General features: G+C 40.3%; 1 protein-coding gene across 1 annotated transcript in view; it reads left to right on the forward strand.

The window, feature by feature from the left end:
* The window catches only part of LOC117358165, a 90,466-nt gene that overhangs the window by 1,466 nt on the left and 61,405 nt on the right, over positions 1-27,595 (forward strand). Inside the window, exons 2-3 of the mRNA XM_033939764.1 lie at positions 3,449-3,488; positions 10,162-13,764. Of these exons, the coding sequence (XP_033795655.1) occupies positions 3,449-3,488; positions 10,162-13,764 (3,643 nt within the window). The remainder of the gene's footprint in view (positions 1-3,448; positions 3,489-10,161; positions 13,765-27,595) is intronic.

A 27,595-nucleotide genomic window follows, 5' to 3' on the forward strand; every position in this document is an offset into this window, starting at 1 on the left:
GCCAGCCCATCAAGTTTTCAAGGAGAGAGGTGCCTACATGTAGATCTGTCTCATGAATATTAATTATGAATATCCTAAAATCTAACTGACTAGGTCTTGAATTTGGTTGAGAACCCCTGGCCTAAAGCAAGTACATTTTCAGGAAAGAATAGATCTATTTCTGTAAAAATTAGAACCAAGATAATATTTTTCCCATAAAAAAATTATTCAGCCATTCTGAAACTGCAGCATAAAAATCTTGTACAAAGCTGAAGAATGTTGTAAATTTTTTTGGGGAAAAATTATATCAATTGCTTGACAATTCATCTCTTGTTTGCAACCAGTTCTGGGTTTGAACCTTTCTTCAGTGTGCACTCTGGTATTTGTAATCTTATTTGAAATCACTATACAGGCCACTCTGTAGGGAGATGACAACCAGGCCCAGAGATGTCCCAGTGGTGCCAAGGGTGAACTAACCCAAAGAGTGAGATTTACTTTGCCAAGGAGTGACATTTTTCAGACAGAACATCCAGGGTATATAAGAAATTAAATATAGATATGCTATTTTTTCCTTTACAACATTGCTAAAAATCTGTCCCTTTCTGAGCATGTAACTAAAACTCTCATCTGCTCTACTTACCTCCAGGTCCTCCCACAGAACCATCTTTTTTTTTTTTTTGCTGTATTTCCTTCAACATTGCTATAGCTATGTAACCCCTCTCAAGTCATTACACTCTCCCTATCCACTTCCATATACAGCCCAAACTTCTATTGCTCACCATACAAAAGCACTTGTTATCTTGTCTTCTGTCTCCCTATAGTCTTTGTTAGAAACATAGAAACATGATGGCAGATAAAGGCCAAATGGCCCATCCAGTCTGCCCATCTGCAGTAACCATTATCTCTTCCTCTAAGACAGGGGTGTCAAAGTCCCTCCTCGACGGCCGCAATCCAGTCAGGTTTTCAGGATTTCCTCAATGAATATGCATGAGATCTATTAGCATACAATGAAAGCAGTGCATGCAAATAGATCGCATGCATATTCATTGGGGAAATCTTGAAAACCCGACTGGATTGCGGCCCTCGAGGAGGGACTTTGACACCCCTGCTGTAAGAGATCCCACGAGACTATCCCAGGCTTTCTTGAAATCAGACAGTCTCTATCTCCACCACCTCTTCCGGGAGACTGTTCCACGCATCTACCACCCTTTCTGTAAAAAAGTATTTCCTTAAATTGTTCCTGAGCCTATCACCTCTTAACTTCATCCTATGCCCTCCTCTCATTCCAGAGCTTCGCATTCATCTAGCAAGTCACTCATTAGCTGTGCCCATCTCTGCTATTTAAGCCTTGCTGTGCCATTTGCCTAGAGCAGCTTTAAGTTGGTGCATCATGCTCCCTCTTTAGCTGTTTTTCACATCTGAATTCACAACTCACCTTTTTCTTTTTTTTTTTTTTAAAGATTTTTAACTTCATAATCTTCCGTCACATCTGTTGTGATTAGACTTTAAACTGTAGAGCTCTGTGTATATCTGTGAACACATTAGAAATTAGTACTAGTAATATGTACAGTAAGTTCATTAATGTAGAAGGTGGAAAGTGCTTGCAGGAGTACTGTAGTACATTTTAAGGCCGAATCCCACTTCATAGTGTGACTGCTGAGGATGCATTCATGAAGCCTTTGTGTGTGATAGAGGAGGCTGCACTGGCTGGTATTTCTAACCTTTTTTGAATTGTATGAAAGGAAATTGAGACAGAGATCAAAATAGCCATGCAAGGGTTGTAGTCTGCATCTTAATTGTAAAGGAAATGTTTTCAGCTAGGGCAGTGATTCTTGCACCTGTCCTGGAGGACTACCAGTCAGTTGGGTTTTCATAAGAACATAAGAACTGGGTCAGAACAATGGTCCATCAAGCCCAGTAGCCCATTCTCACGGTGGCCAATCCAGGTCCCTATTGGCCAAAACCCAAAGAGTAGCAACATTCCATGCTACTGATCCATTGCAAGCAGTGGCTGCCCCCATGTCTTTCTCAATAACAGACTATGGACTTTTCCTCCAGGAAATTGTCCAAACCTTTCTTAAAACTAGCTATGCTATCCGCTCTTACCACAACCTCTCGCAATGCGTTCCAGAGCTTAACTATTCTCTGAATGACAAATTTCCTCCTATTGGTTTAGAACACCCATATTGTTGGCTTTGTATTTCATCTTGTATATAAAATCAATAAAACTCCTTGAACTAAAAAAAAAAGTATTTCCCAGTAACTTGAACCGCAAGGTAATGGCGGAATAGAAATCCCTAATGTAATGTAATGTAATGTAACTTCATCGAGTGTTCCCTGGTCTTTATAATTTTTGACAGTGAAAAATCGATCCACTTTTACCCATTCTACTCCACTGAGGATTTTGTAGACTTCAATCATATCTCCCCTCAGCCGTCTCTTTTCCAAGCTGAAGAGCCCTAACTGTTTTAGTCTTTCCTCATATGAGAGGAGTTCCATCCCCTTTATCATCATGGGCGCTCTTCTTTGAACCTTTTCTAGTGTCGCTATATCTTTCATGAAATAAGGAGACCACAATTTAACCCAATACTCCAGATGAGGTTGCACCATGGATCGATACAAGGGCATTATAACATTCTTAGTCTTGCTAACCATCCTTTTTTTAAATAATTCCTAGCATCCTGTTTGCTTTTTTGGCCGCCACACATTGGGCAGAAGGTTTCATCGTATTGTCTACGATGACACCTAGATCCTTTTCTTGGGCGCTAACCCTAGCATCCGGTAACTGTGATTCGGGTTATTGTCCCCAATGTGCATCCCTTTGCATTTGTCCACATTAATTATTATCTGCCAGTTGGACGCCAAGTCTTTCAATTTCCTAAGGTGTGCCTGTAATTTTTCACAATCCACATGTGTTTTAACAACTTTGAACAGTTTAGTGTCATCTGCAAATTTAATCCCCTCGCTCGTCGTTCCAATTTCCAGATCATTTATAAATAGCCCTAATGAATATGCATGAGAGAACACTTATGGGCAAGCATCTCTCTCTCTCTCTCTCTCACTCTCTCTCTCTCATGCATGTTCATTAGGGCTAACTGAAAACCCAGCTGGCTGGTGGTCCTCTAGGATCCTGCAAACACTCTTTCCCCTTATGAAGTGGAAGAGCTACTGTTTCAAATCATAAAACATTTTATTATACGTTGAAATCATTTAAATTGAAAGGCTTTGGTTTCATATGTTAATTTTCAGACTCAAAAAAGTCTCTCTCATATTATTGGGTGACTTGCCTAAGTGCATCACTCTTCCTTGTGACCTTGGCCAAGCCACTTGACCCTTTAATGCCTTAGGTATAAGCTTAGATTATAAACGCTCCAGGGATTGGGGAAATACCCACTGTAGTTGAATGTAACTCTTCTTGAAAAATGGATTACATTCTTAACATTGACCACATTTATTTTTTTAATTTTAGGACAATTTTGTTCAGCAAATTGAAAAGCAGATACATTTTGGTAAGAAACTTAATTTGATTTCCTATTTGCATGCTAAGGCCACTTTTTATCAAGTATTTTAGCATGGGCTGGCGCGGTAAATACTCCAACGTGGCTTGATTAAAAAGGGGGGCCCAAGCACATTCAAGTCATATATGTGCAAAAATGTGAAAATGCTATATGCATATGGTCTCTGAGCTGCTGTTTTTCTCCATCTCTATAAAGGAGACTTGTCTTGAGATATTATGTTTGTATTATTTTCTTTCTCAGATTTGCACACTTGTTTATCTATGCACCTGTCTTGTACAAATCTGAGAAAAGAAATAAGTAATAATATACAAATATAATATCACATTTGTGTGTTTCCCTGTTTTTTCATCTGTTTTAGCCCTTGTCTTTCACCCACCTTTTGCCACTGAGTCCTTCAATCTAGCATTGACAGTATTCCCCTTGATATCAAGAGCTCCAAGTAGCCCCCACTGACCCCCATATAATTGGTGTGTGGGGTGCTTGGGCTCCGAGCACTGTGATTTTTCTTGCAGCCAATGCTCTAAACTGCAAAACAGATCACTCAAAAGCCAGTCAAGCCCAATATGAGGAGATTGTGGGACACCGTGAACATTGATCATGTCTGCCGACTCTGGCGATACTCGCTGACCACCATCAACATCGACTTCGACACCGAAGACATTGCTTGGAGGGAGAAGTATGCATATGCTTCTTAGCTTTCTTTTGAACTTCTCCAGATGGAGGCAAAGGAGATGAAATAGCAGGTGGAGATACATTGATGCATTCAGTACAGAGGCGCGCTGAAGCTAAATCACCTTTGTTACAACTGGTGTCTTCTCATAGGTGTACCTCGACATCGAGATCACCAAGACCTTGACACTCTCTGAAATAGGACATTTTGTTGGTGGAATAAAATCTGAAACGGGGTTGGATTACCATTCATTGATCTGCTTGCAGGAAGCAAGCAGAGTGGAGATTGTCACCAAGAGTTGTGAGTACCAATGAGGGCCATGTTGGCATGAAAACAGCCTGCAAATTACTGTATTTGTTCTTTCAGCGGGAAACATTGTCCGAGAAGAAATAGATTGCTGTCACGTTTTGACAGCAGCTGGAGGGCTGTGATGTCATGATGGTGCAAAGGGAGATTTGCAGTGTGTGTATGAGTAACAGTCAGGGACCACACCCAGAATGCTAAAATGCACATGCAGAGAGAACAAAGTGAATGGAGTGGGTATGCAAGGAGTGAAATTAGTTTGGGAACTGTGAGAGTCCCATCATGACACACCGATTGCTGTGATTGTGGGTTCAAACTCACACTGCTTCCTGTGACCCTGGGCAAGACACTTAATCCTCCACTGCCCCAGGTACTGTAGATAGATTGTGAGCCCACCAGGACAGACAAGGAAAAATGCTTGAGTACCTGAATAAATTCATGTAAACTGTTCTGAGCTCCCCTGGGAGAACAGGATAGAAAATTGAATAAAATAAATAAATATCTGTGGAAGATGCCCATGGGGACATGATGACTGTACAACTAAAATGCAACCCTTGCAGCTGCAAGTTTTTATTTTCTAAAGAAAGGACATTAGGACCTTTGAGTACCTCTATTTTATTTATTTAAAAAATGTCTACACTGCCTAAACCTGGATGAGGATACTTCTGGTTTGAAGAACAGGGGGCAGGGAGAGAGTCGGCCCCAGAGGGTTAGAACCCAGACCTGCTCCTCTAGATACAGAGGGGGAGTTAGTTAGGGGGATGACTGATCTAGGAAAGACCCCTCAGAGTTGGGAAGCTCAAGTGATTGGAAAACCAATGGTGGAGCATAGTAACCCCAGTGATATCACCAAGGGAAAAGTCCAAGGATGATGAGCTAAAGGAACCTTGGCTTATCCAAACATGCCACCCCTCCAGGGTCACAAAGACCAATGGCCAACTGGACAGGGATGTCGTAAAGAGGAGAAGAGCAGAAACCAAGTTAGTAGACCTAGTCCAGGGGAAATGGTGAAATGAATGTCCCTTGCAGCCATATCTTTGCATCTAACGGGAAAACTGACCCTATCTCTATTTGAGGTGCCCCCATGTTATTAATAGGAGTCAGGAAAGGTGTACTATATCCCTAAAGATTTGAAAATGGGATTACCGCACCAGGAGAAGTAGACCCAGCAGCGTCCAAAGAACTCCCCATTGAGAGGGCAGTCCAGAACCCCAGACATTGATAGGCTGATTTGAGATGCTAAAGGCTGCCTGTGGTTGTGTTGAGGTTAGAGGCAGCTGCTGAGGAAGGCGAGATCAAATGGATAAGCGCTCCTCTTCCTCAGGCGTGTATGTATGATCCCTGGAGAGAGCTGGTGATGACAAGCTACCTAAGCTAAGCAGGGCAGACCACTACCTCAGACATCTGGTGTGGGATTTATGGCAATTATTGTATTTATATATTCTACTCTAGGTGATGTGTGGTAGAAGCCCAGCGAGAGATTTTCAGCAGGATGAGACCTGATCCAACTTGCAGGGCATATAGCCCTGAGGATCCTAGTTATCAAGGGATAGTGCAACAATGGTTGGACTGGCAAATTAGATGTTATATCGGAACACATTTTGTTGAAGTTTGTGACGCACCACTCCTGAAAAAATCTGTAATGTCGGCACGCATCCTGTTAGGGGGCACTAGAGTAGGTTTGGGCAGAAAAAAACTAAAGTTGGAAAAACTGCAAATTGAAGTTTTTCCCATGAATCTGAATGCTTGATCAGAAAATTAAAAAAAAAAAAAAAAGTTAAAATCCCATCCTGGCGGGGTCCCTCAAAGCCACCGATTACATAAAGCTCTGTTTTTCTTAAAATTTGCTATTTTTGCTTGCCCCCCCCCCCTTTACAAAGCTGAGCTAGCGTTTTTAGTGCCGGCTGCTGTGGTAACAGCTCTGACGCTGTTAGAATTCATATGAGTGTCCGAGCTGTTACCGCTGTGGCCGGTGATAAAAACACTAGCACGGCTTTGTAAAGGAAGGGGATAATGGAGCAAATTTCTTGGTATTATAGCTATAACGTATATGTTTTCACACTCAGCGATGAAACAGTTTTTGCACAACATGTATTTTTTTTAATCAGTATTTTATTAAATGAACCTTAAATATGTGCGTTTATATTGTGGAAAATAACAGAGATTTAACATACTTCACTAATAGCTAAACACACACACTTTGGTGAAGTCATCTACCAATGGCGTTCCAAACAGTCAAGCATTCAATGATGCCTGCATTGTCTGATGATGTTGATGCTGTATCGACTTGTGTTTATTTCTGTTTGACTCGTGTATTTCTCTTTGCAATGTTTCTATAATATTAATACTGTAGAGAACTCCTAAATAAACAAAAATAATTTTTAAATAAGTAGTATATGAAAATTCTATACTTTGTCACATACACTCAGAAAAGTGTGATTTAGCCAGAAGCCGGAGCTCCTATAGCCAAACCCACCGCCCCATCATTGTGTATGGAAGTATTAAGTAAAGTGCTAATGTGCTAATTCAGTGGTAAAAATAATCTAGCAATGACAAAAAAAGAGAACTCTTCCACTTATCTCTTGAAAGTTCTTAACGGGTCCCGATATGGACCATGTTTCGCAGTTCTGTTTCAAGGAACCCGAAAAAAAGGCTTAGCGGTTCAAATGCCAAAAGGATCAGTGATAGTGCAATTGTAGCAATGAACGCTGGTTCTGTTGAAAAAATGAAAAAACTTTAAATATCACATCTTCTTAATGGTGTAGATCAGGGGTGTCCAATGTCGGTCCTCGAGGGCCGCAGTCCAGTCGGATTTTCAGGATTTCCCCAATGAATATACATGAGGTCTGTTTGCATGCACTGCTTTCATTGTATGCTAATAGATCTCATGCATATTCATTGGGGAAATTCTGAAAACCCGACTGGATTGCGGCCCTCGAGGACCGACATTGGACACCCCTGGTGTAGATAAATAGCTGGGTAGAAAACATTATATAGGCTACGTAGGTAGAGGGTACTTGCCATATATACTTGATTTACAACGACTTCTCGATTAGATTGTAAGCTCTATTGTTTGTTTATTTCTCACCTGCCCTTATCCAGCGTGAGTTACATATTAGCATACAAAATAAAAAATTTACATTTATCATACAAAACACTTCAGAGACACATTGTAACAAATTACATATCAAATCAAATTACATATAACATACACGTCGCATCGACAACAAATATCATTTAAGGCCAAAACTGGCCAAACCCACACATACATCAAAATATATGGCAGGGACTGTCTCTTTTTGTGTTTCACATACAGCTCTGCGTACATCTGGTAGCGCTGTAGAAATAATAAATTGTTAAATTTCTGTCATTTTCTACAATAAAGTGCAGATATTGAAGGTTCATTCAATAAAATACTGTTAGATTTTATGCATATAGTGTGCTTTGTGTTTTTTAATTTTATTGTTGGTAGATCATTTTGACTTGGTCATTTTAAAGTAGCTCACAAGCTCAAAAAATCTGGGCACCTCTGAGCTAGAGCGTTGAAACTGTGTATTTCTATTTTATCCCCCCTTTTACAAAACTATGGAGCGTTTTTAAGCGCCAGCTGTGGTGGTAGCAGCTCTGATGCTCAGAATTCTATGAGCATCAGGGCTGTTACCACTGTGGCTAAAATCCACACTACAGTTTTGTAAAAGAGTGAGGGGTTAGTTTGTGATGACATATTCCATACTAGGCAAAGGTGTTTTCTGTGTTCTGTGTGTTCGAAAGACATGGTTTTCTGTTAGGATTGACGGTGTAGGATTGATTTGTACTACTCTGGCTTGTTTAGTTTTACAATGGGTGTATTGATATTGTACTGCTCACTGCAGTATGTAAGATGCTGCCTTTTCCTAGGTACTCATGTGTGACATGTGGTTTGTTACTAAAAATCATGTTTTTCTTGCAGATGGGGGGGGGGGGGAGGTGCCAAAAAATGATGGGCCCCGGGTGTTACATATGCTACGTACGCCACTGTATGTAAAGATACCAGAAAGCTGGCGTAGCAAAAACTTTAAGTAAATTGTTATTCTTCTAAGTTTTGAGTATTTAACCCTCCCACAATCTCACGGGCACTCGTTTCAAGTTTATTGAGATTTTGATTTAAACGCAATATCAAATATTTTCAATGCGTATAACAAAAATAAATTTGGGGAAATAAATAAAACCATTTGAACAATAAACATACAAACATATCCATAGATGATTAAAATTACATAAGGAGTACAAGGATAAACTACATTTGTTTAAAAATGCGTTCTCCGCGCCTGCTCATAAATTTGTTGACTGGAAGGATCCAGCAATGTGGCCAGATGCCATTCAGGACAAAGACAGAGAAAGAATTGTGCAATTTGGATTAATGATGGAAGATGATTTAAAGCAAATGGCACAGTCTATGAGTAAAGATCTTGACCGACGTTCTTTTTATGAATATCTCCTCTATGCCAAATCACCCAATGGACGTGAGAAGATTTTACGGGACTGGCTTAGGTGGAGCATTAGCAGAAAAGTATGTGTGTATTCGGCCCATGGAAGAAGGGGGGGGGAAGGGTGCGTGGGGGCCCAATAGGATTGCTCAGTAAGGGGCCCAGAAATTTCTTATGGCGGCCCTGTAATTATCAAAAGCATCCTTAAAAAGAAAAGTTTTTAGATTACTCTTAAATTTCTCCAGATTACGTTCTTCCCTTAAGTAAATAGGGAGAGAATTCCAAGACTGAGGCGCAGTGACTGAAAAAATGAACTGCCGTCTCGTATTAACAACCCTAAGAGACGGGATCGTCAATAGATTTTGTTCATTGGATCTCAGCGTTCTATTTCATTTCAGTTGATGTGTTGACTTTGGTCACTTCAATTAAACAAGTAGACACTTAAAGGAACAGCTCTCGATGATCTTAATAGTAATGTTGCCACTTAATCCTGCTATTCAAGCCATTCAGCTCCTCAGTAGCATGTTGAAAAATTCACTATCGGGTTTTGGAAAGTCCCTCCAGGCACTCAGACAGTTCTCTAAAAAGAAGACATATCCAGTTTTCCCAGATGTCTGAAAACTCTTAAGTATGCAACATGTTCTCTTACATTTAGGCCCTATCTTATAGAATGGCACCTGTTTTGATGCTTAACGTCAGCTTTTAGCCTTAGGCACTAACTTTTGAAGCACTACATAGAATTAGGAGCTTATGTTCTCTAATTCTGTCACTTTAAGTAACATTCTGTTGGGCTATTCTAAGTGTTCTAACTTCCAGTAAAGTGTTTATTGAAAATTCTTAGCATCCTTTCTTTCAGCTTATCATGACCTTTTATCCTTTAGTATCTTTCATTATGTATTTTATTGAAGCCTGCTAAATATTTGCATGTTTCTCTCCTTTCTTTCTCCAGAGTGTATGCCATTGTCTCCCAAATCAGTCATGGAGCACCCCCTTGCTAGTCAGATTTACAGGATACCCATAATAGATATGCATGAGAGATTTTTGCATGTGCTAACTGGTAATGGGGGGTTCTCCATGATTGACTTGGGAAATGCTGCTGTGAGTAGGGCTATGTTTTGCAGGCATTGCACTATTCTGGCAACTTTTTTCTACACTGTTTTTACAAAATATGTAGCCTTCAAAACTAAATATTTAAACTTACTCTCGCAATTTCTTTTTCCTGCAGTATCTGCACAACCACCAATGTTGGTGTACGTCCCTGTAACCAGTTGCCATCTATTTCTAAGCCAAGATTTTGGAGAATTTTTCCCTCCAATTCATACTGACAACTCGCTAACTAATATCTGGTGTAACTGGACCATCTGGGCAGGACCAGGAAAACACATTGTTGTTTATGTCAAAAACTTCATAGCCAATGAAGACTGTGATAGGAATGAAGATAAAATAGTGTTTGAAGGGGTACTCTCAACAGTAGAGAACACCGTTGTATATGCCTGTTGGAACAAAATTACTCACGTGTTTGCAGCTCGAGCCTTGGCAGTTCATGTAGTCTTCTTATCTAGCAGTCCTTCTCACAAACTTGGAGGCAAATATTTTCATGGATCGTATTATATCTTTAAAGACTATGGAACTGATGTTGCTCTCCATTGCCCGTTGCTTTCTTCAATAAGGTTGCCAACTCCAGTACGGGAAAACCAATATAGTAACAATATTAAACCATCAACCAAAATTCCATTACTTTCTTCCATTAGTGATGCAGTAAAATTAAAGGAAATTAAACACAGTGGTAAAACAAGTATTTTTATGCGGACATCCTCACTTTCTTTCCTCACTTCAGGACCTTTCACAGAAACACTTTCTAGCAGAAACCTTGAAACAGTTACAGAGCAAAGGATGCATCCACCCCTGTCTACTCCAATAGATTACATCAAAGAAACCACAGTTAGTATTCAGCAACCCTTCAAAACTAATTGTATAAGTTGCACAAAAACTTATATTTCTCGGTTCCTGCTGTCTTCCAAGACTTCTCCAGTATCTCCCAGTAAAATGGATTATATCTGTGACATAAAACCTAATGTACAAGCTTTTCCATCTCAGTTTGTCCCAACATCTATAACTGGAGTGAGTTACGTTCATCAGACCGATGATCATCAGTTCTTACTTGCTTCTACGATTGCTTCAACATTACTGGAAGTAGGTTATGTTGGTGATTCCAAAGATTATACTCTCCCAGTACAATTGGGGGAAGTTAATAGAGTCAAGGACCCTAAAGCATTTATAAAACAATATTTGCATTCTGTAACTGTCCCAACATCTGTCAAGGAAATGGCTCACATCAATGACACCATGCCTTATACTCATGAGCATTTGCTTTCTTCTATGGCTGTCTCAACGTTTGAAAATCAATTAGATTATGCCCATGAAACTACACCTTGCACTAGACAGTCCTTTTACTCTTCTATTCCTGCCTTTGCCTCTAGATGGGCAATGGATTATGTCAGTGATATTAACCCTTCTACCGAGCAATTCTTGTTTTATCCTGCAGTTGCTCCGGTAATTATAAAGGAACTGGTTTATGTTAACGATACTAGAACCTACTCACCAGAGACTCTACTTTCATCTGTGGCTACCTCAACTTATATGAGGGAAATGAGTGCTTATGAAACCTCTGCACAACAAGTCTTGTTTTCTTCCATCTCAGTCTCAACCGTTTCAATGGAAGTTAGTTTCTTGACTGACTTTAAAACTTCCACAAGGGAAATTGATTGCTTTGGTGACATTAAACCTTCTCTTGAGCAGACGTTTCATGTTTCTATAGCTGCCTCAATATCTATAAGGGAAATGGATTCCAGTAGTGGCACTGAAGCTTATGCTCTCCATCGCTTGCTTCCTTCTATGGCAACACATTTAAAGGAAATCAATTACATCAGGATCTCAAAATCAACAGATCAACATTTCTTTTCTACTATTGATATGTCGGCTTCAGTAGAGAAGATCTATGACATCACTGAATCAAAAGCTGCTATGGGACAGCCCTGTCTTGCTTCTGTAGTTGCCCCCATGGTAGTAAAGGAAATGGATCTTAGCAAAAACAAATCTTCAGTACAACAGCCCTTTCTTTTTACCATTGCTTACTTATCAGGGGAGGCAAATATCATTGATCCCACATCTCATACAGAACATGCTGCACATTATTCCAGGGATTTTTTAACAGTAGCACAGGAAGAAACATCTGAAATTACTATTAGAAAAATAGAATGCACTCATGCTTGTTTAACCGTCACTAGAATGCCAGGTATATATAATGAAGGTGAAAGATCAGTGAAAGTTAACCTTCAAAGCATGTTACAAGCCAGTCCTGAGCAACCTATAAAGGTGACCTTTTTGACAACAAATGGCCACAGTTCATCTGAAAGTGATCCAATTGAAGAAAAGTATTTCAGAACCAAAACAGATTTCTCAGTATTAAATGGCTTAACTGAGAAGCAGAATTCTTTTAATACTGCTAGTTATTGGGAAACTATTTATTCAGACTGGCGGTCAGAAACTTATGTGAGTACCCCATTCCTCAATGATCCCATAAAACCTGCAGACGTTTCAAATGCTGGCACCATGTCACAACCAAAAGAGTCGTGGAGTAAAATGAGGCATTTAATGGGTCTTGAAGCCAATAAACTGACTAGCTCGGATGAGCTAAAGCTAAATTCAGGGGAAACAAGTGCTGAGCATGCTACATTTTCCATTGTACAAGTTATGTCTCAAAACATGATGGAAAACCTTAGAGAACAAACTGTTCGAAGTACTCATATAAAATGTTTCAGTTCTGTGATATCAAATGGACATAGTGAGGTTTCCCATCTAAATCATTCAGTTTATAAGGATGTGACCAGTCCAAGATTGCTGTCCTATATTCAACTAGTCACCCAGACTCAAACAGAATTTTTTGTACGCCTACAGTTTAAATCATCAGCAGTGGGAATGTCTAAAGAAAAAAGTTATCTTGGTACTCCCCATGAAAAATCTAAACCAGTTGATTTACATTTGGTATCAACAGTTGATCGCAACTATCTCAAAGATCTTACCCTGGAAAGCTCAAAATCGAAAGACATTGACAAAATGGATCTTAAGGTTGTTACTATGGCAGCAAATGATGTATTGAAAGATGACTCATCTACAGGAGTGTTTATTAGTTATCACCAAAACATTCTTAATATGGATCCGCAACAAATCCTGCCGAGTAGAACTATCCTACCACCTTTAGGCTCTCTACTTGCGAGGGCTGAAGTCCAACAACAAATGTTACAAGATGAAAAAAATATATATGCACTAAACACTTCAAATAAAGATTACTTAAATAATTTGTCCACAAGCTCTGCAGAACTTCATTTCCAAGATGCAAAGAAGCTATCTCAGTGGGTATCTGAAGCTGTCAGCACTATGGTGTACAGGGAAAATATAAGTAAACACCATACAATTAATGAATCTTCAGAAATATTTCCTTATTTCAGAGCCTGGTTGAATTATCAGATGATGAAAGCTTATGAACGTGCAAGAGAGTTTGCATTTCACAGATTTGGGAATCAAAATGAAGACATCACCCCTCCTTTGAAAGAGGTTAATGAGATACATATAAATGAGAAACCATCCTCTCAAATACTGCCAAGTTCGCCATTTGATAAACTGAAGAAGACTGCAGGACGGAGTCGACTGTCTACAGATCTAGGCATCCTGATCACTCAGAGAGAGAGAACATCTCATTATTCCTTTTCTGACATGGTACCTCAAAATATGATTCCTCTGGAAACAAGAGACAATCAAGATGGCTTTGGTATGTACTTAATTTTTTAAATATTTATTTTAATTGTGGTTAGTAATAATGTAGATTCGCATAAGTCAAGGATAACTTGTCTTACTACTATGAGTAATCTATTCATTGCATTGGTGACCTATAGCCATATACCCCTCTGCTATAAGTAGGATTTATTTTCTATTAGGAATTTTTTTTTGTTTCAAAATTTATTTGATCTTTCGTTATTCAGTTTTATTGCTGATTCTACTGCAAGTTTAACTATTTTAGTTTCCTCCAGTCTTAACTTTAGAAAAACAATTTGCAAGAAAATGGATCCATACAAAATATACAAAAAAAAATTGCGAAAATATTCTGCAAGTGAAGTATAGGCTAAAATGATCCCAATATGTAGACTGTTGTATGCCTTTTGTTGCTTATAGAGTATTTGTGTGCTGCTGTGGAACTTGAATATGCATGAAGTCACCGGGTTAAGAACGAGTTATGGTTTTAAAGCTGTTCTTAAGTCAGATTTGTATGTAACTCAGAACTTATAGATTTTAAGATTCTTGCTGCTCCCAGCTGACAAAAGGGCCAATTGCCCTTAGTCCAGTGTTCCCTCTAAGGTACAGCATGCACAACCACACACTATTCTTAATGTGGCCATCCATCATTCCTAAATCTGCTACAGGAGAAGTGTAGGAGTCTATATTACTGAAAATTCCTCTCAGTGAAATCAAATGAAGCTGCAACTGTGTTCTTAAGTATGAGTCATACTTAAGTTGGGTGTCTGTAACTCGGAAACTGCCTGTACTGTATAGTAATTCAGATGTGGTTTTACAGAATCGGTTATTTTCATGGAGGACACTGACATCACAAAGGCATCCCTACACTTAGGGTAAAAATAAATAAGAAGAATGGGTTAGGGTCCTTTCCACTATCCTAAATGTGTACAGTTAGGGTTGCCAGTTTTCCTCTTAAAAAAAAAAGAAGACACCTAGCCCTGCCCCATTCCATCCTAGACTTAACCTGTTCTGCCTCTAGCTCCGCCCTGTTCCATCCCACCTCCAGCTGAACCTCCTGTCGCCTTCCCTGATGTCTGGAGGCCCTCTGTGCATGCGTGAACGTCAACGCAATGACCTCGCACGCATACGTGCATGCATTTGACATCCACGCATGCACAGAGGGCCTCCAGATGCAGCCCCAAGCTCGGGGACTTCCAAAACCCGGACAAAAGAGGACATGTACAATATGTACAATAATTTAGCATTAGTAGCAACACAGTAGATATTGACAGCTAAGGATTATTTCATCTGCCCAGCTCCTCCACATACACAAGGTTGGTGTTTTCTAACATGCTGGAGTCCAGGGCAAAAACTTGGGGGTGGGCAAAGCCCACCAGCAGGCTGCATCTCCTTCAGTTTCAGCTTGGGAGCCCAGGACAAGCTCTGTTTCTACTCACCTCCACTCACCCCATATGATAGCCTCCCCCACCCCGTACCTACATTATTTCAGACAGTTGTTTATCATACAGACGTGACCATATAATAATAATAATAATAATGATAGCTTTATTTATATCCCGTCATACCTTTCAGTTCAAGACTGTGTACAAGAGGTGCTGTAAGGAAAACAGTGAGGTAACATCAATTAGATTTGGGAAGGGGTAGATAAGACAGTTATGTGGTGGGGCAACATAGAGGGAAGGAGGAAGGAATGTGTAAGAAGAGGTAGGTGTTGAGCACTTTTGAAGGTTCAGACAAATAAGTGGGTTATTAATGATTTTCTGACTGAATGGTATGTTAGTGAGTTCAGGATCAGGTCGTATAAGGTGTTGTTCCAGATCCCTGATTGAAAGGAGAGTGTCCTGTTGCAGAATCTTTTGAATTGGCATCCTTTGGGAGAAGGAAATGTAAACAGTAATGTTCTGCGGTGTTGAAAAGAGTCTTGAAGCAGAGGCAGCCAAATTTGAAGATTAATCTGGCCTCGATAGGATAGGTAGAAGTTGTGCCTTATCAATTTTGCTGTTAGCTTGGGGAATATAATTGTTGTTCTGCTAGTCTGTGCTATCTCCTTCCAAACATATCCAAGAGTGTATCAAAATCCTGCCACTGGATTACATTTGTAGCCACGGGTAGATTTCATGCACTCGTCTGTGGAGTTTCAGTGCATACTTTTCCCATGGCTGCCATGAAGGTTGTCCTTCTATTATCTGTGTAGCACCTATGTGCAGGGTAGCCCTAGATTTAGGGCTACAGAAATATAAAAAGTTTGATTTGAAACAAGCTGTAATTTGTTTTAACTCAATCTGCACTTGGGAGAATTGTATATAGTTACCAAATTGTTCAAGGAACGATCATCTCAAAATCTTTAGAGAAGATTAAAGTTCATTTGGAGTACTATAAACTAGAGTGATCTGTCTTCATTTGGAGTGAAAGAGAAGTCTGGTGCAAGCCTGCAATAGAGTTCCAGCTAAAAGTTGGCTGCTGCTCTGGTCCACCTAAATACAAATTTACTTAGTGTGCAGTATGATGGATTTATATAGACTTTTCCCTCTACTGGTCAGTTCCCCTGGGGATCAGAATTAAACTGAGGGAACTCTACTCCTCCCTCTAGTGGCCATTTCTGTACCTGGTCAATAATGAGTTGGAGGCTCTCCCTCTCCTGGGGGGGGGGAGGGGAAGGGAAGAGGGAAGTCCCAGCAAAAGCAAACAGCAGAGACAATTGCTCACTGATGGCAAAAAGGATATTTGAGGAAACCACACGTTCAATGTGTAAATCTTTATTTGATAAACCATGTTATGGCCACAAGGCCTGCCTTAGGAGTCTAAAAACATACAAATAAATAATTATAAACAATAGATTTTTTTAATTTTTTTTTTAATTGTCATTGTCAATTTTTGTATGTGGGCAAGCCTAACAGATGTATTAAAACAAGGATAATTGAACACAGAAGCTGCATTGTCAAGTAGGTACGCACAGCACCTATGGTTGAGCATTGGTATGCAGCAGGTCACATATCATCAGATTTAGTTTTTTGTTGTAAAACATTTCCCAAAGAGATGGAGAGGGGGTGATATTAATTAACTCCTCTTGAAAGAGGAACAGCGATACATTATTGAATTAAACACTGTCACCCCATATGGTCTAGATTCCAAATTGGATTTGAAACAATTTCTGTAAACAGTACTTTTGGCTGTGATACTTTTTTGGTTTCCATATTGATTTGTATACTTTCTTTTATGTATTTTTTTTAATTATGCATATTTAAAAAAAAATTCTTTTACATTTGTTTTTTTCAATTTCCTGATGTTTCTTTTATCATTTTATCTAAGGGCCACTATTTTGCTCTTTGGTCTTCACTATTCTCTAAGCATTTTGGGGTTTTATTTCTGTAAGACCATCTGTCTCGTTTACAGATGGGACTACATGGGGATAGCCTCATTTTGAAGTATTGACAGCTGTTCTTACATCTACATTAGTTTCCCCATAGGCATCAAAGTCAACTAATATGTAACCCCTTTTGAGCCAGATTGCTGGAAGGGGCATGCAACAGTGTGGGTGGGGAAGAGGAAATAAAAACCCTGAAACAGTCCCAACACTTACCCCCTCATCTACTAAACCGTGGTAGCAGTTTTAGCGCGGGGAGCTGCACTGAATGGCCCGCGCTGCTCTCGACGCTTGAGTTCCTATGAGTGTTGGTAGCGCGCGGGCCATCCAGCGCAGCTCTCTGTGCTAAAACCACTAACGCGGTTTAGTAGAAGAGGCCCTTAATATAAAGCCGCATTTATTTTCCCAATTTCTTCTGGAGAAATGGACTACATGGGGATAGCCTCTTTTTGACAGCCATTTTGTAAGAGCAGATGCATTTGATTGTTTTGTGGCTTCTCTCCTTTTTGACAGTATTTGCTTTCTGTTACTTGTTGACTGTTGAGTATAAATTTTTGCTGTTTGCATTTTGAAAACCTTTTAGTATGTTGTTTTTATATGTATTGCATTTTTCTCCCTCCTGTTTTCCTGTTTTGTGAAAATTATTTAAAATTCTGCAGACACTGATTTATGGCCTGAAAAAAATTTGATCATGTATCTCAATTCTATAGAGAATTGCACAGGCTGCCAGTGGAGGTACAGGTTATTTTCAAGTTGGGTTGTACTCGTATATTACAAAGTTCTAGCTAGTGATACTCCTTCTTACTTGATAGAACTATTTTGTTTTACTTATTAAAAATTTTCTTGAGGTGCTAAAGCCCTCCTGACTTTTCCATCGGTAAAAGGCTGTAAATTGAAAAACTATCATGATTGGATGCTTTCATATTAGGCTGCTATCTGGGACAAGGAGTTAAAACCTTTACAGTGTTTACCCTGTCATTCACGGTCAACAATTCACAGTTCCGGTCATTCGTGGTATTTTCTGACCGCGAACCGCTGACCAGGAGAGGACAGCTGGAGAGGCAGGAGAGAGCAGCCGGAGCACTTGCGAGTGAAGGAAATCACTAGCTGTGTACTCCGACCGCCTCTTCCTGCACTAAAGTCGGGCCTTACCAATCAGGAACTGCTTTGACACGCAGTTTCTGATTGGTAAGGCCCGACTTTAGTACAGGAAGAGGCGGTCGGAGCATACAGCGAGTGATTTCCTTTACTCGCCAGCCTTCTGGCTGCTCTCTCCTGCCTCTCCCGCTGCCCTCTCTAGTCTCCTCCACAAAAAACCGCATTTGCGGTTTTTCAAAATTCACGGGGGTTCCTGGAATGGAACCCCCGCGAATATCGGGGGAGGACTGTACTATTGATGTCTGTGTCATAGAAACATAGAAACAGACGGCAGATAAAGGGCACGGCCCATCTAGTCTGCCCACCCTGATGACCCTCCCCTACCTTTGCCTTGTGAATAGATCCCATGTGACGATCCCATTTGGCCTTAAAATCTGACACGCTGCTGGCCTCAATCACCTACAGTGGAAGACTATTCCAGCGATCAACCACCCTTTCAGTGAAAAAGAATTTCCTGGTGTCACCTCGTAGTTTCCCGCCCCTGATTTTCCACGGATGCCCTCTTGTTGCCGTGGGTCCCTTGAAAAAGAAGATATCTTCCTCCGCTTCGATGCGGCCCGTGAGATACTTGAACGTCTCGATCATGTCCCCCCTCTCTCTGCGCTCCTCGAGCGAGTATAGCTGTAGTTTGTCTAATCGTTCTTCGTATGGGAGATCCTTAAGTCCCGAGACCATCCGGGTGGCCATTCTATGAACCGACTCCAGTCTCAGCACATCCTTGCGATAATGCGGCCTCCAGAATTGCACACAGTATTTCAGGTGGGGCCTCACCATGGATCTCTACAAAGGCATAATAACTTCTGGCTTACGGCTGACGAAACCCCTGCGTATGCAACCTATGATCTGTCTTGCCTTGGATGAGGCCTGCTCTACCTGACTGGCAGCCTTCATGTCCTCACTGACGATCATCCCCAAGTCTCGTTCTGCTACCGTTCTTGCTAGAATCTCACCATTGAGGGTATAAGTCTTGCATGGATTATGGTTGCCTAGGTGCATAACCTTGCATTTTTTGGCATTGAAGCTAAGTTGCCAGGTCCTAGACCAGCGCTCTAGTAGGAGTAGGTCGTGCATCATGTTGTCGGGCATTGAATCTTCGTCCGTTGTGCATTTGCCCACTACATTACTTAGTTTGGCGTCATCGGCGAATAATGTTATTTTACCTCGAAGGCCTTCTGCCAAGTCTCTTATAAAGATGTTGAATAGGATCGGGCCCAAGACCGAGCCCTGTGGTACTCCACTGATCACCTCCGTCATTTCGGAGGGGGTGCCTACCTCCAAGCCAGTTTCCAACCCATTTCGTCAATGTGTCACCTAATCCTATGACTTTAGGAGACAATTGAAGACTTTATTTTCAAAGTTCCTGGGCCCCTAGTTTTTAATTTTCATCCACAATGTGTTCCTAGCTAATCTTTTGTAAACTGCACAGAACTTAAAGGTAATGCGGTCCAGAAATGGATTTTTATGTTATGTTGTTTCCAGAGTATTTCAGTTACTATTCACATGAATAGGTCTATTTTATTTAGGGTTTGTTCACATAAACCTTGATTCGGCACATAAAAAGAAAGCCCACTTTTAAGTTTTTTTAATTGCATAGCTAGTCTGGGTTCTTTCTGTTGCTTGTTGACTGTGAAAATTTTTTTGGTCAATGCAGCAGTTTATATTTCAAAAACCTATTAGAAAGTTTCTTTTGATATTTTTTAGTATTTCAAGTTCAATTACTTTTCTCCTGCCTTCTTTGTGGCTAGTAGTTTGCAGAGTAATTTTCACATGAATATGTCTTTCATTTAGGCTTACGGTTTGTTTACATAAACCTTGCAACAGCACAGCACACATGAAAAGAAAGATTCTCTTAAGTTGTTTCCTCTCTTTCACAGCTAAGTTTTTATTTTCACAGCTAATCTGGATGTTTGCTGCTGCTTGTTGTCTGCTGAGCAAACTTTTTGCTGTTTAATTAAGGACATAAAATAGCCTTACTGGGTCCATCAAGCCCAGTAGCCCATTCTCACGGTGGCCAATCCAGGTCCCTAGTACCTGGCCAAAACTCAATGAGTAGCAACATTTCATGCTAGCGATCCAGGGCAAGCAGTGGCTTCCCTCATGTCTTTCTCAATAATAGATTATGGACTTTTCCTCCAGGAAATTTTCCAAACCTTTCTTAAAACCAGCTATGCTATCCGCCCTTAGCACAACCTCTGGCATTGCGTTCCAGAGCTTAACTGTTCTCTAAGTGAAAAAATATTTCCTCCTATTGGTTTTAAAAGTATTTCCCTGTAACTTCATTGAGTGTCCCCTAGTCTTTGTAATTTTTGACGGGATTGGAGCATCAATGATGTCTGTGGCTGGTGTAGAACTATGGAATGCCCTGCCTGGTATCCTACGATTCTGTATTGGGAGGATAAATTTTAAGAAAATGCTGAAAACGCAATTATTTGCTAATGCTTATTCCATCTGAAAATATCTTCTTCAGAATACTCTGACAGTAATGTATGATTTAAAGCTTGTTTGCATTTCTGAACTGTTTGGATTTGATTTGTTTTGCTAGTATATGATGACTGGTTTTGTCATCTACCATGAAATGGATCTTTGAACTAATGCTTTTTTGCTTCCTTAATTGTTGAAATCTGATTTGACTTGGTATATTGACAGTTTTATATGGGGGGGGATGTTAATGATGTTTAGTTATGTCTATGTTATATGTGGAAATTGCAGGGAATGTAAGATATTATGTATGTGATATGTAAATCATATAGTTGTATGCGCTATATAAATTTTTTAAATAAATTAAATTTTGTAGACTTCAATCATATCTCCCCTAAGACATCTCTCTTCCCTAACCTTTTTAGTCTTTCCTCATATGAGAGGAGTTCCATCCCCTTTGTCACTCTTCTTTGAACCTTTTCTAGTGCTGCTTTATCTTTTTTGAGATAAGGAGATCAGAATTGAACGCAGTACTTCAGGTGAGGTTGCACCATGGAATGATACAGGGGTATTATAACATTCTAAGTCTTGTTAACCATCCCTTTTTTTTTTTTTAAGTGCAATATCTTTATTAAGTATATTAAGTATACAAAGAAAGAACAAAGTGAATACAAGCTGAGTCCAGTACAAAGAAAAGATCAATAAACAGGAACAGACTGCATCAAATAGGAGTAGTCCATAGTAGTAATACAGCAAGTACATGCAATATTATCTAAAAGGAAAATAATACCTGCATACATAAGTGAATTATTTAAGACATACCGCAAAAGGAAGTTAAGGGTGCCCAATGTTTGTCATGAGTATGTAATGATCCATGTTTTTCTGCAAAGCATCTCTCATAACGCATTATCAAACAAACATTATCAGCATTTTTCCAGTTAGCTAAGATAAGTTTTATAGCTATTAACAATAGGCATCGTAACAATTTGGCCTGTTCATCAGTAATTGGAGTCGTTAAACCTTTATTTCCATAAATCAGCACTGCCAAGGTAATGGGTTCATCGATGTCAAGTAACTTGGCAATAGTTATCCAAATGGAATCCCAAAATGTTTGGATTGGGAGACAATAAAAAATCATATGATCTAATGTGCCTATAGTAGTATTGCATGACCAACACGTATTGTTGCCATTATTAGGTAGTTTTGAAAGTTTATAAGGAGTCCAAAAAGCATGATGGAAGAGGAAAAATATAGTTTGAGTAATAGAGGCAGAATGAAGTACAGTAAGTTATTCTTTCCAAATAAGGTTCCAGGTGACACGATCATGAGAGATACCCGAGTCTATAGACCATACATCAAGAACTCCTAAAGGTGAGTCAGAGAGAGGTTCCATCAGCAATTTATACCACATAGCAGATTGACCTTTTTTCTTAGATTGTATAAATTTATTTATAGTCAATATTTAAGGAAACTCTGTGGTAAGAAAGGGGACGTCATATCCATCAGAGATAGCATGGCGGAGTTGCATCCAACGAAACTGATGCGATCGGGGAATGCGGTATCGAGAGCATATAGTATTGAAGGCAATCCAAGCCCCCGAATCATATAGATGACCTATATTATAAATCCCTGCAGTGATCCAGACGCTCCAATGTACAGATTTATGTTGAATGAGTATTTCGGATTGTCCCAGATATAGGCAGATAATGTGGTGTTCCATCGGGTCCTGGTGCTTTAGACTTGGCCATGTGGTCCATAGCAGACTCAATTTCAGCTGTTGTGAGAGTGACACTTAATAAGGAGTTGGCATGGTCATCGATGCTCTTCAATCTTTCCATGCGCACGGGAAGAGTACCCCTGGACTGGAAAACAGCTAACGTAATTCCACTCCACAAAAAGGGCTGCAGAACAGAAACAGAAAGTTACAGACCGGTGAGTCTCACATCCATAGTGTGCAAACTCATGGAAACACTGATCAAACAGAAACTCGACCAAATACTAGACGAAGAAAATCTACGTGATCCACACCAACACGGATTTACCAGGGGAAGATCCTGCCAATCTAATCTGATTGACTTCTTTGACTGGGTGACTAGTCATCTGGATGCCGGGGAGTCCCTGGACGTGATTTATTTGGACTTCAGCAAAGCTTTTGATAGCGTCCCACACCGCAGGCTGTTGAACAAACTAAAATCTATGGGATTAGGGGATACACTCACTACATGGGTTAGGGATTGGCTAAGCGGTAGGCTTCAAAGTGTGATGGTAAACGGTACCCCCTCCAAAACGTCAGCAGTAACGAGTGGAGTACCACAGGGCTCCGTCTTAGGGCCGATTCTATTCAATTTATTCATAGGAGATATAACCCAAGGGCTTAGAGGAAAAGCGTCACTGTTTGCCGACGACGCCAAACTATGCAACATAGTAGGTAAAAGCAGTGTGCCTGACACTATGACGCAGGACCTACGGCAGCTGGAACAGTGGTCGTCAACTTGGCAGCTAAGCTTCAATGCTAAAAAATGTAAAGTGATGCACCTAGGTAAAAAAAATCCACACAGAACTTACACACTAAATGGAGAAACCTTGTCCAAGACCACGGCAGAACGTGATTTAGGAGTGATCATTAGTGATGATATGAAGGCTGCCAATCAGGTGGAGAAGGCTTCGTCCAAGGCAAGACAAATGATGGGCTGCATCCGTAGGGGTTTTGTCAGCAGAAAACCTGAAGTCATAATGCCGCTGTACAGATCCATGGTGAGACCTCATCTGGAGTATTGTGTTCAATTCTGGAGACCGCACTACCGGAAAGATGTGTTGAGAATTGAGTCGGTTCAGCAAATGGCTACCAGGATGGTCTTGGGGCTTAGGAACTCACGTACGAAGAAAGGCTAAAAAAACTGCGGATGTACTCACTGGAAGAACGAAGAGAGAGGGGAGACATGATTGAGACCTTTAAGTATATTACGGGACGTATAGAGGTGAAAGAAGATATCTTCTGTCTTACAGGGCCCTCGGTCACCAGAAGGCACTTGCTGAAAGTCAGGGGAGGGAAATTTCATGGTGATATCAGGAAGTACTTCTTCACCGAAAGGGTAGTCGATCATTGGAACGAGCTACCTCAGCAGGTGATTGAGGCCAACAACGTATCAGATTTTAAGAGAAAATGGGATATTCACGTGGGATCTCTAGGGGAATAAAAGTCAGGGAGTGAGTCATTGGTGTGGGCAGACTTGATGGGCTGAGGCCCTTTTCTGCCGTCAATTTCTATGTTTCTATGTTTCTATGATGTAAAGGGGCAAGGAAATTTTCCATGTCAAGTTGAGTAGCTGCAGCGGAGGTGTATAATTGTTCATAGTATGAACGAAAATGAGCCAGAATCTCTTTAGGATCAGTAAGCAATGTTTGATCATCAGCCGTGATGGAAGAAATGTTAGTGCGATCCACTTTTCCCTTCAGGTAGTTGGCAAGTGTATGGCCACATTTATTGGCATCAGTATAGTAGTGGGCATGTTGAGAAAATAATTGTTTAGCAGCATTAGTACTGAGAACCAGATTATAAGAATATCTTTGAGTCCGTAGCTGAGTTAAAATATTCATATTAATAGGCGAAGCACAGTGCAAGGATTCCAATGTTTTAATATCAGCTTCCAATCGCTCCAGCTTCGCCAGCAATGATTTTTTCTTATAGGCTGTGTGTGAGATGATTGAACCCCGTATAAAGGCCTTAAAGGTATCCCATACCACAGGCCATTTGGATGCTGCCGGGGAGTTGAAAGTAAAATATTCTTCTATATGTTTTGAAATATATGTTTTAAAATCTTCATCTTGCGTCAGAGTATTATTGAAGCGCCATTGAGATTTCTTAGCGGGTTCAAGAAGGGAGGTAAAATCCAAAAGCACCAAAGCATGGTTAGAGACACTGATCTCCATTATATCAGAGGTATGAATGTATTGTACAAGAGATTGACTGATCAAAAAGTAATCTATGCGGGAGTATGAATTGTGTGGACTGGAATAGAAAGTGAATTCCGAATTATCTGGGTGGGTAATCCTCCATGGATCCACTAGATGAAATTGAGCAATAACATCTTGTAACATATGCCAATTTTTAGATTTTTTATATGGAGTGGTAGATTTTCTGTCATGAACATAGTGTTGAATTACATTAAAGTCACCTCCTAGTATATAGTGATAGTCTCTGTATTTGTTCAGAATGTCGGCCAGGTCCATGAAAAATTGCGGGTCATCTAATTTAGGCCCATAGACATTCAGTAGCATAAATTTATGTCCATTAACATCTAACAGAACCTGGGACCATCTTCCTTGAGTATCAGAGGTATGTGAAATGATCTTGAGGTCAGGTCTTTTATAGATGAATAATAAAACACCATTTTTCCTGAGTACAGCAGGGGAAAAAATAGCAGGGTGAGCCCATGATAAGGTTAAGTGTGTTTTTATTGGCATCTAAATGCGTTTCTTGTAATAGGAGTATGTCCGCATTAAATTTGGATATATAACTGATAATTTTTTTTTTTTTAACAGGATTATTTAATGATTTCAAATATATTTATTGATTTTCAGTAACAAAAAACAGAGTTGTATAAAGAACAAAAAGAACAATGAACAAGTGAACAGAGAGGTTCAATAGAACCATCCAGAAATCCAGAGAATACAGGATACAGAAAGCAAGTAACATGGTATTAGCAATATTTCACAACCAAAAGGAATACAGGGAGAACCTGGAGGTTCCAAAGAGAAAACCCCATTGTATAACCTGGAGAGGAGAAAGGGCGAAGGGGGAAGAGCAGAGAAGAAGGGAAGAGAAAGATAGTGAACAAATAGACGTTGAGAGAAAGAGACTGGTAATAGAAGAAATGAGTAGAGAATGATGGATGAAAGATACGGGACGGACATCCCATGCCAATCTGGAGAAGTGGAAAGAAAAGGAAGAGACAGGAGTGGATACAGTCGAGATCACGAAAGACTGGGTGAAAGACAACGGTTAAAAAGAGTAATGTTGAATGGGTTCCCATATCTTGGAAACGAGGTGTAGTCGATTTGTAAATTCGGCAGCTTTTAATTCGTAGGAATGAATCATAAGAACAGTGTTCCACCAGAAAACAACATTAAGCAAGTCAGCGGCTTTCCAATTGTGAAGAATCATTTGAATTGTTAAAGCTATTAAAATATTAAGAAGAGATTGTTGACTGGTGGAAAGAGGATCAGACACCGCTAAAGCTCTGTAAAGCAAGATATTGAAAGAGAACCCCGAGGAAATAGGGAGAATACGTTGAATGAGGCACCATATTTGTGTCCAGAAGTCCTGGAAGATAGGACATGCATATATCATATGATGAAGATCCCCTAACTCCGAGGTACAATGCCAGCACAAGTTGGAATCTCTGAGACCGGCCATATACATCTTATTAGGCGTCCAAAATACTTTGTATGCAAGAAAATAAAGCGATTGAGATAAGCTGGCAGATGCTGTTGGCCGAATTATTTTACTGAAATAATGATCCCAATCCTGCTCAGATCCCTGCCAAGTGGAGTAGGGCATCCAGACGTCCGTAGATCTCTTAGATCTGGGGTATAAATGTGAGCGAAGATCTTTATAGAAGAGGGACGTGACGTGACCTAGTTCAAGAGCTAACCGTGAGAGTGTCATGAGGGGAGAGATATGACTATATGTGAAAATGGATGGTGAGCATTTAAGCAGACAGTGAGATAGTTGAATCCAATGGAAACATTCCGTTGCAGGCAGATCAAACTTGTCCATGAGCTGAGCAAAGGAAAGGAGTTTACCATTGTCCATGACTTGATTTAAGGTCAATATCCCTTTATCTATCCAGGACCTCCAGTAGATAGGGCGGCTATCGATGCAAAAGGAAGGGTTACACCATAGAGGAGAGATGACAGTGTTGCGTCTATCGGATCCTGAAATATGATCAAAATGCTGAATCGCTTGAAGGGTGGCATAAATGGTGGTAGATTTACAAGGTAATGCAGGGGTAGAAAGGAAAGATAAGGTAGATAATGGGATCGGGCGGACAAGATGTTGTTCAACTCGAAACCAGGCAGCTATTTCATCAGATATACTAGAATCCAGGGACCAATAAGAACTATAGCGTAGAAACGAGGCAATGTGATGGAGAAAAAAGTCCGGAAAGCCCATGCCCCCATTTTCTTTGGAGGATTTAAGAATTTTCAGGGAGATACGAGGGGTTTTCTTACACCAAAGGTAAGCTGAAAGCTTCACTTCAACACTTTTATAAAACTCCTTAGGGGCTAATCTAGGGAGCATGGAGAGGTAATAATTGACAATCAGTGTAATAGTCATCTTAATAGCCTCAAGACGCCTCCACCAAAGCAAGGAAAGAGGGGACCACCTTTTCACCAATTCATCAATCTTGGATGTTAAGGCAGCTAAATTGATAGACATCATGGTATCAGTATCCTGATGAAAAAGGATACCAAGGTATTTTAAGGAAGAACTGGCCCATCGAAATGAGATGGGACCACAATCAGCCAGCGAAGTAGAGTCATAACCTCGGATTTATCCCAGTTTATGCGATAGCCGGAACAACGCGAAAAGTCAGATACTAATTGGAGGAGAACAGGAATGGAGGTGGCTGGTTTTGAAAGAAACACCAATAAGTCGTCAGCATAAGCTAAGGTTCTGAGTTGTGAGGAGCCCACAGGGATGCCAAGCAAATGCGGATGTTGACGGATTGCCAAGAGTAATGGTTCAAGAGCTAAATTAAATAAAAGGGGAGACAAGGGGCAACCCTGTCGAGTGCCCCTGTGGAGAGAGATGGGGGTGGATAAAGAATCATTGATCCGTAGTCTAGAACAAGGCTTATTGTATAATAGTCTAACCCATTGAACAAATTCTGGGCCACATCCA

The sequence above is a fragment of the Geotrypetes seraphini genome, chromosome 3 (genome assembly GCF_902459505.1).
Source record: "Geotrypetes seraphini chromosome 3, aGeoSer1.1, whole genome shotgun sequence".
Taxonomy (NCBI): Eukaryota; Metazoa; Chordata; class Amphibia; order Gymnophiona; family Dermophiidae; genus Geotrypetes; species Geotrypetes seraphini.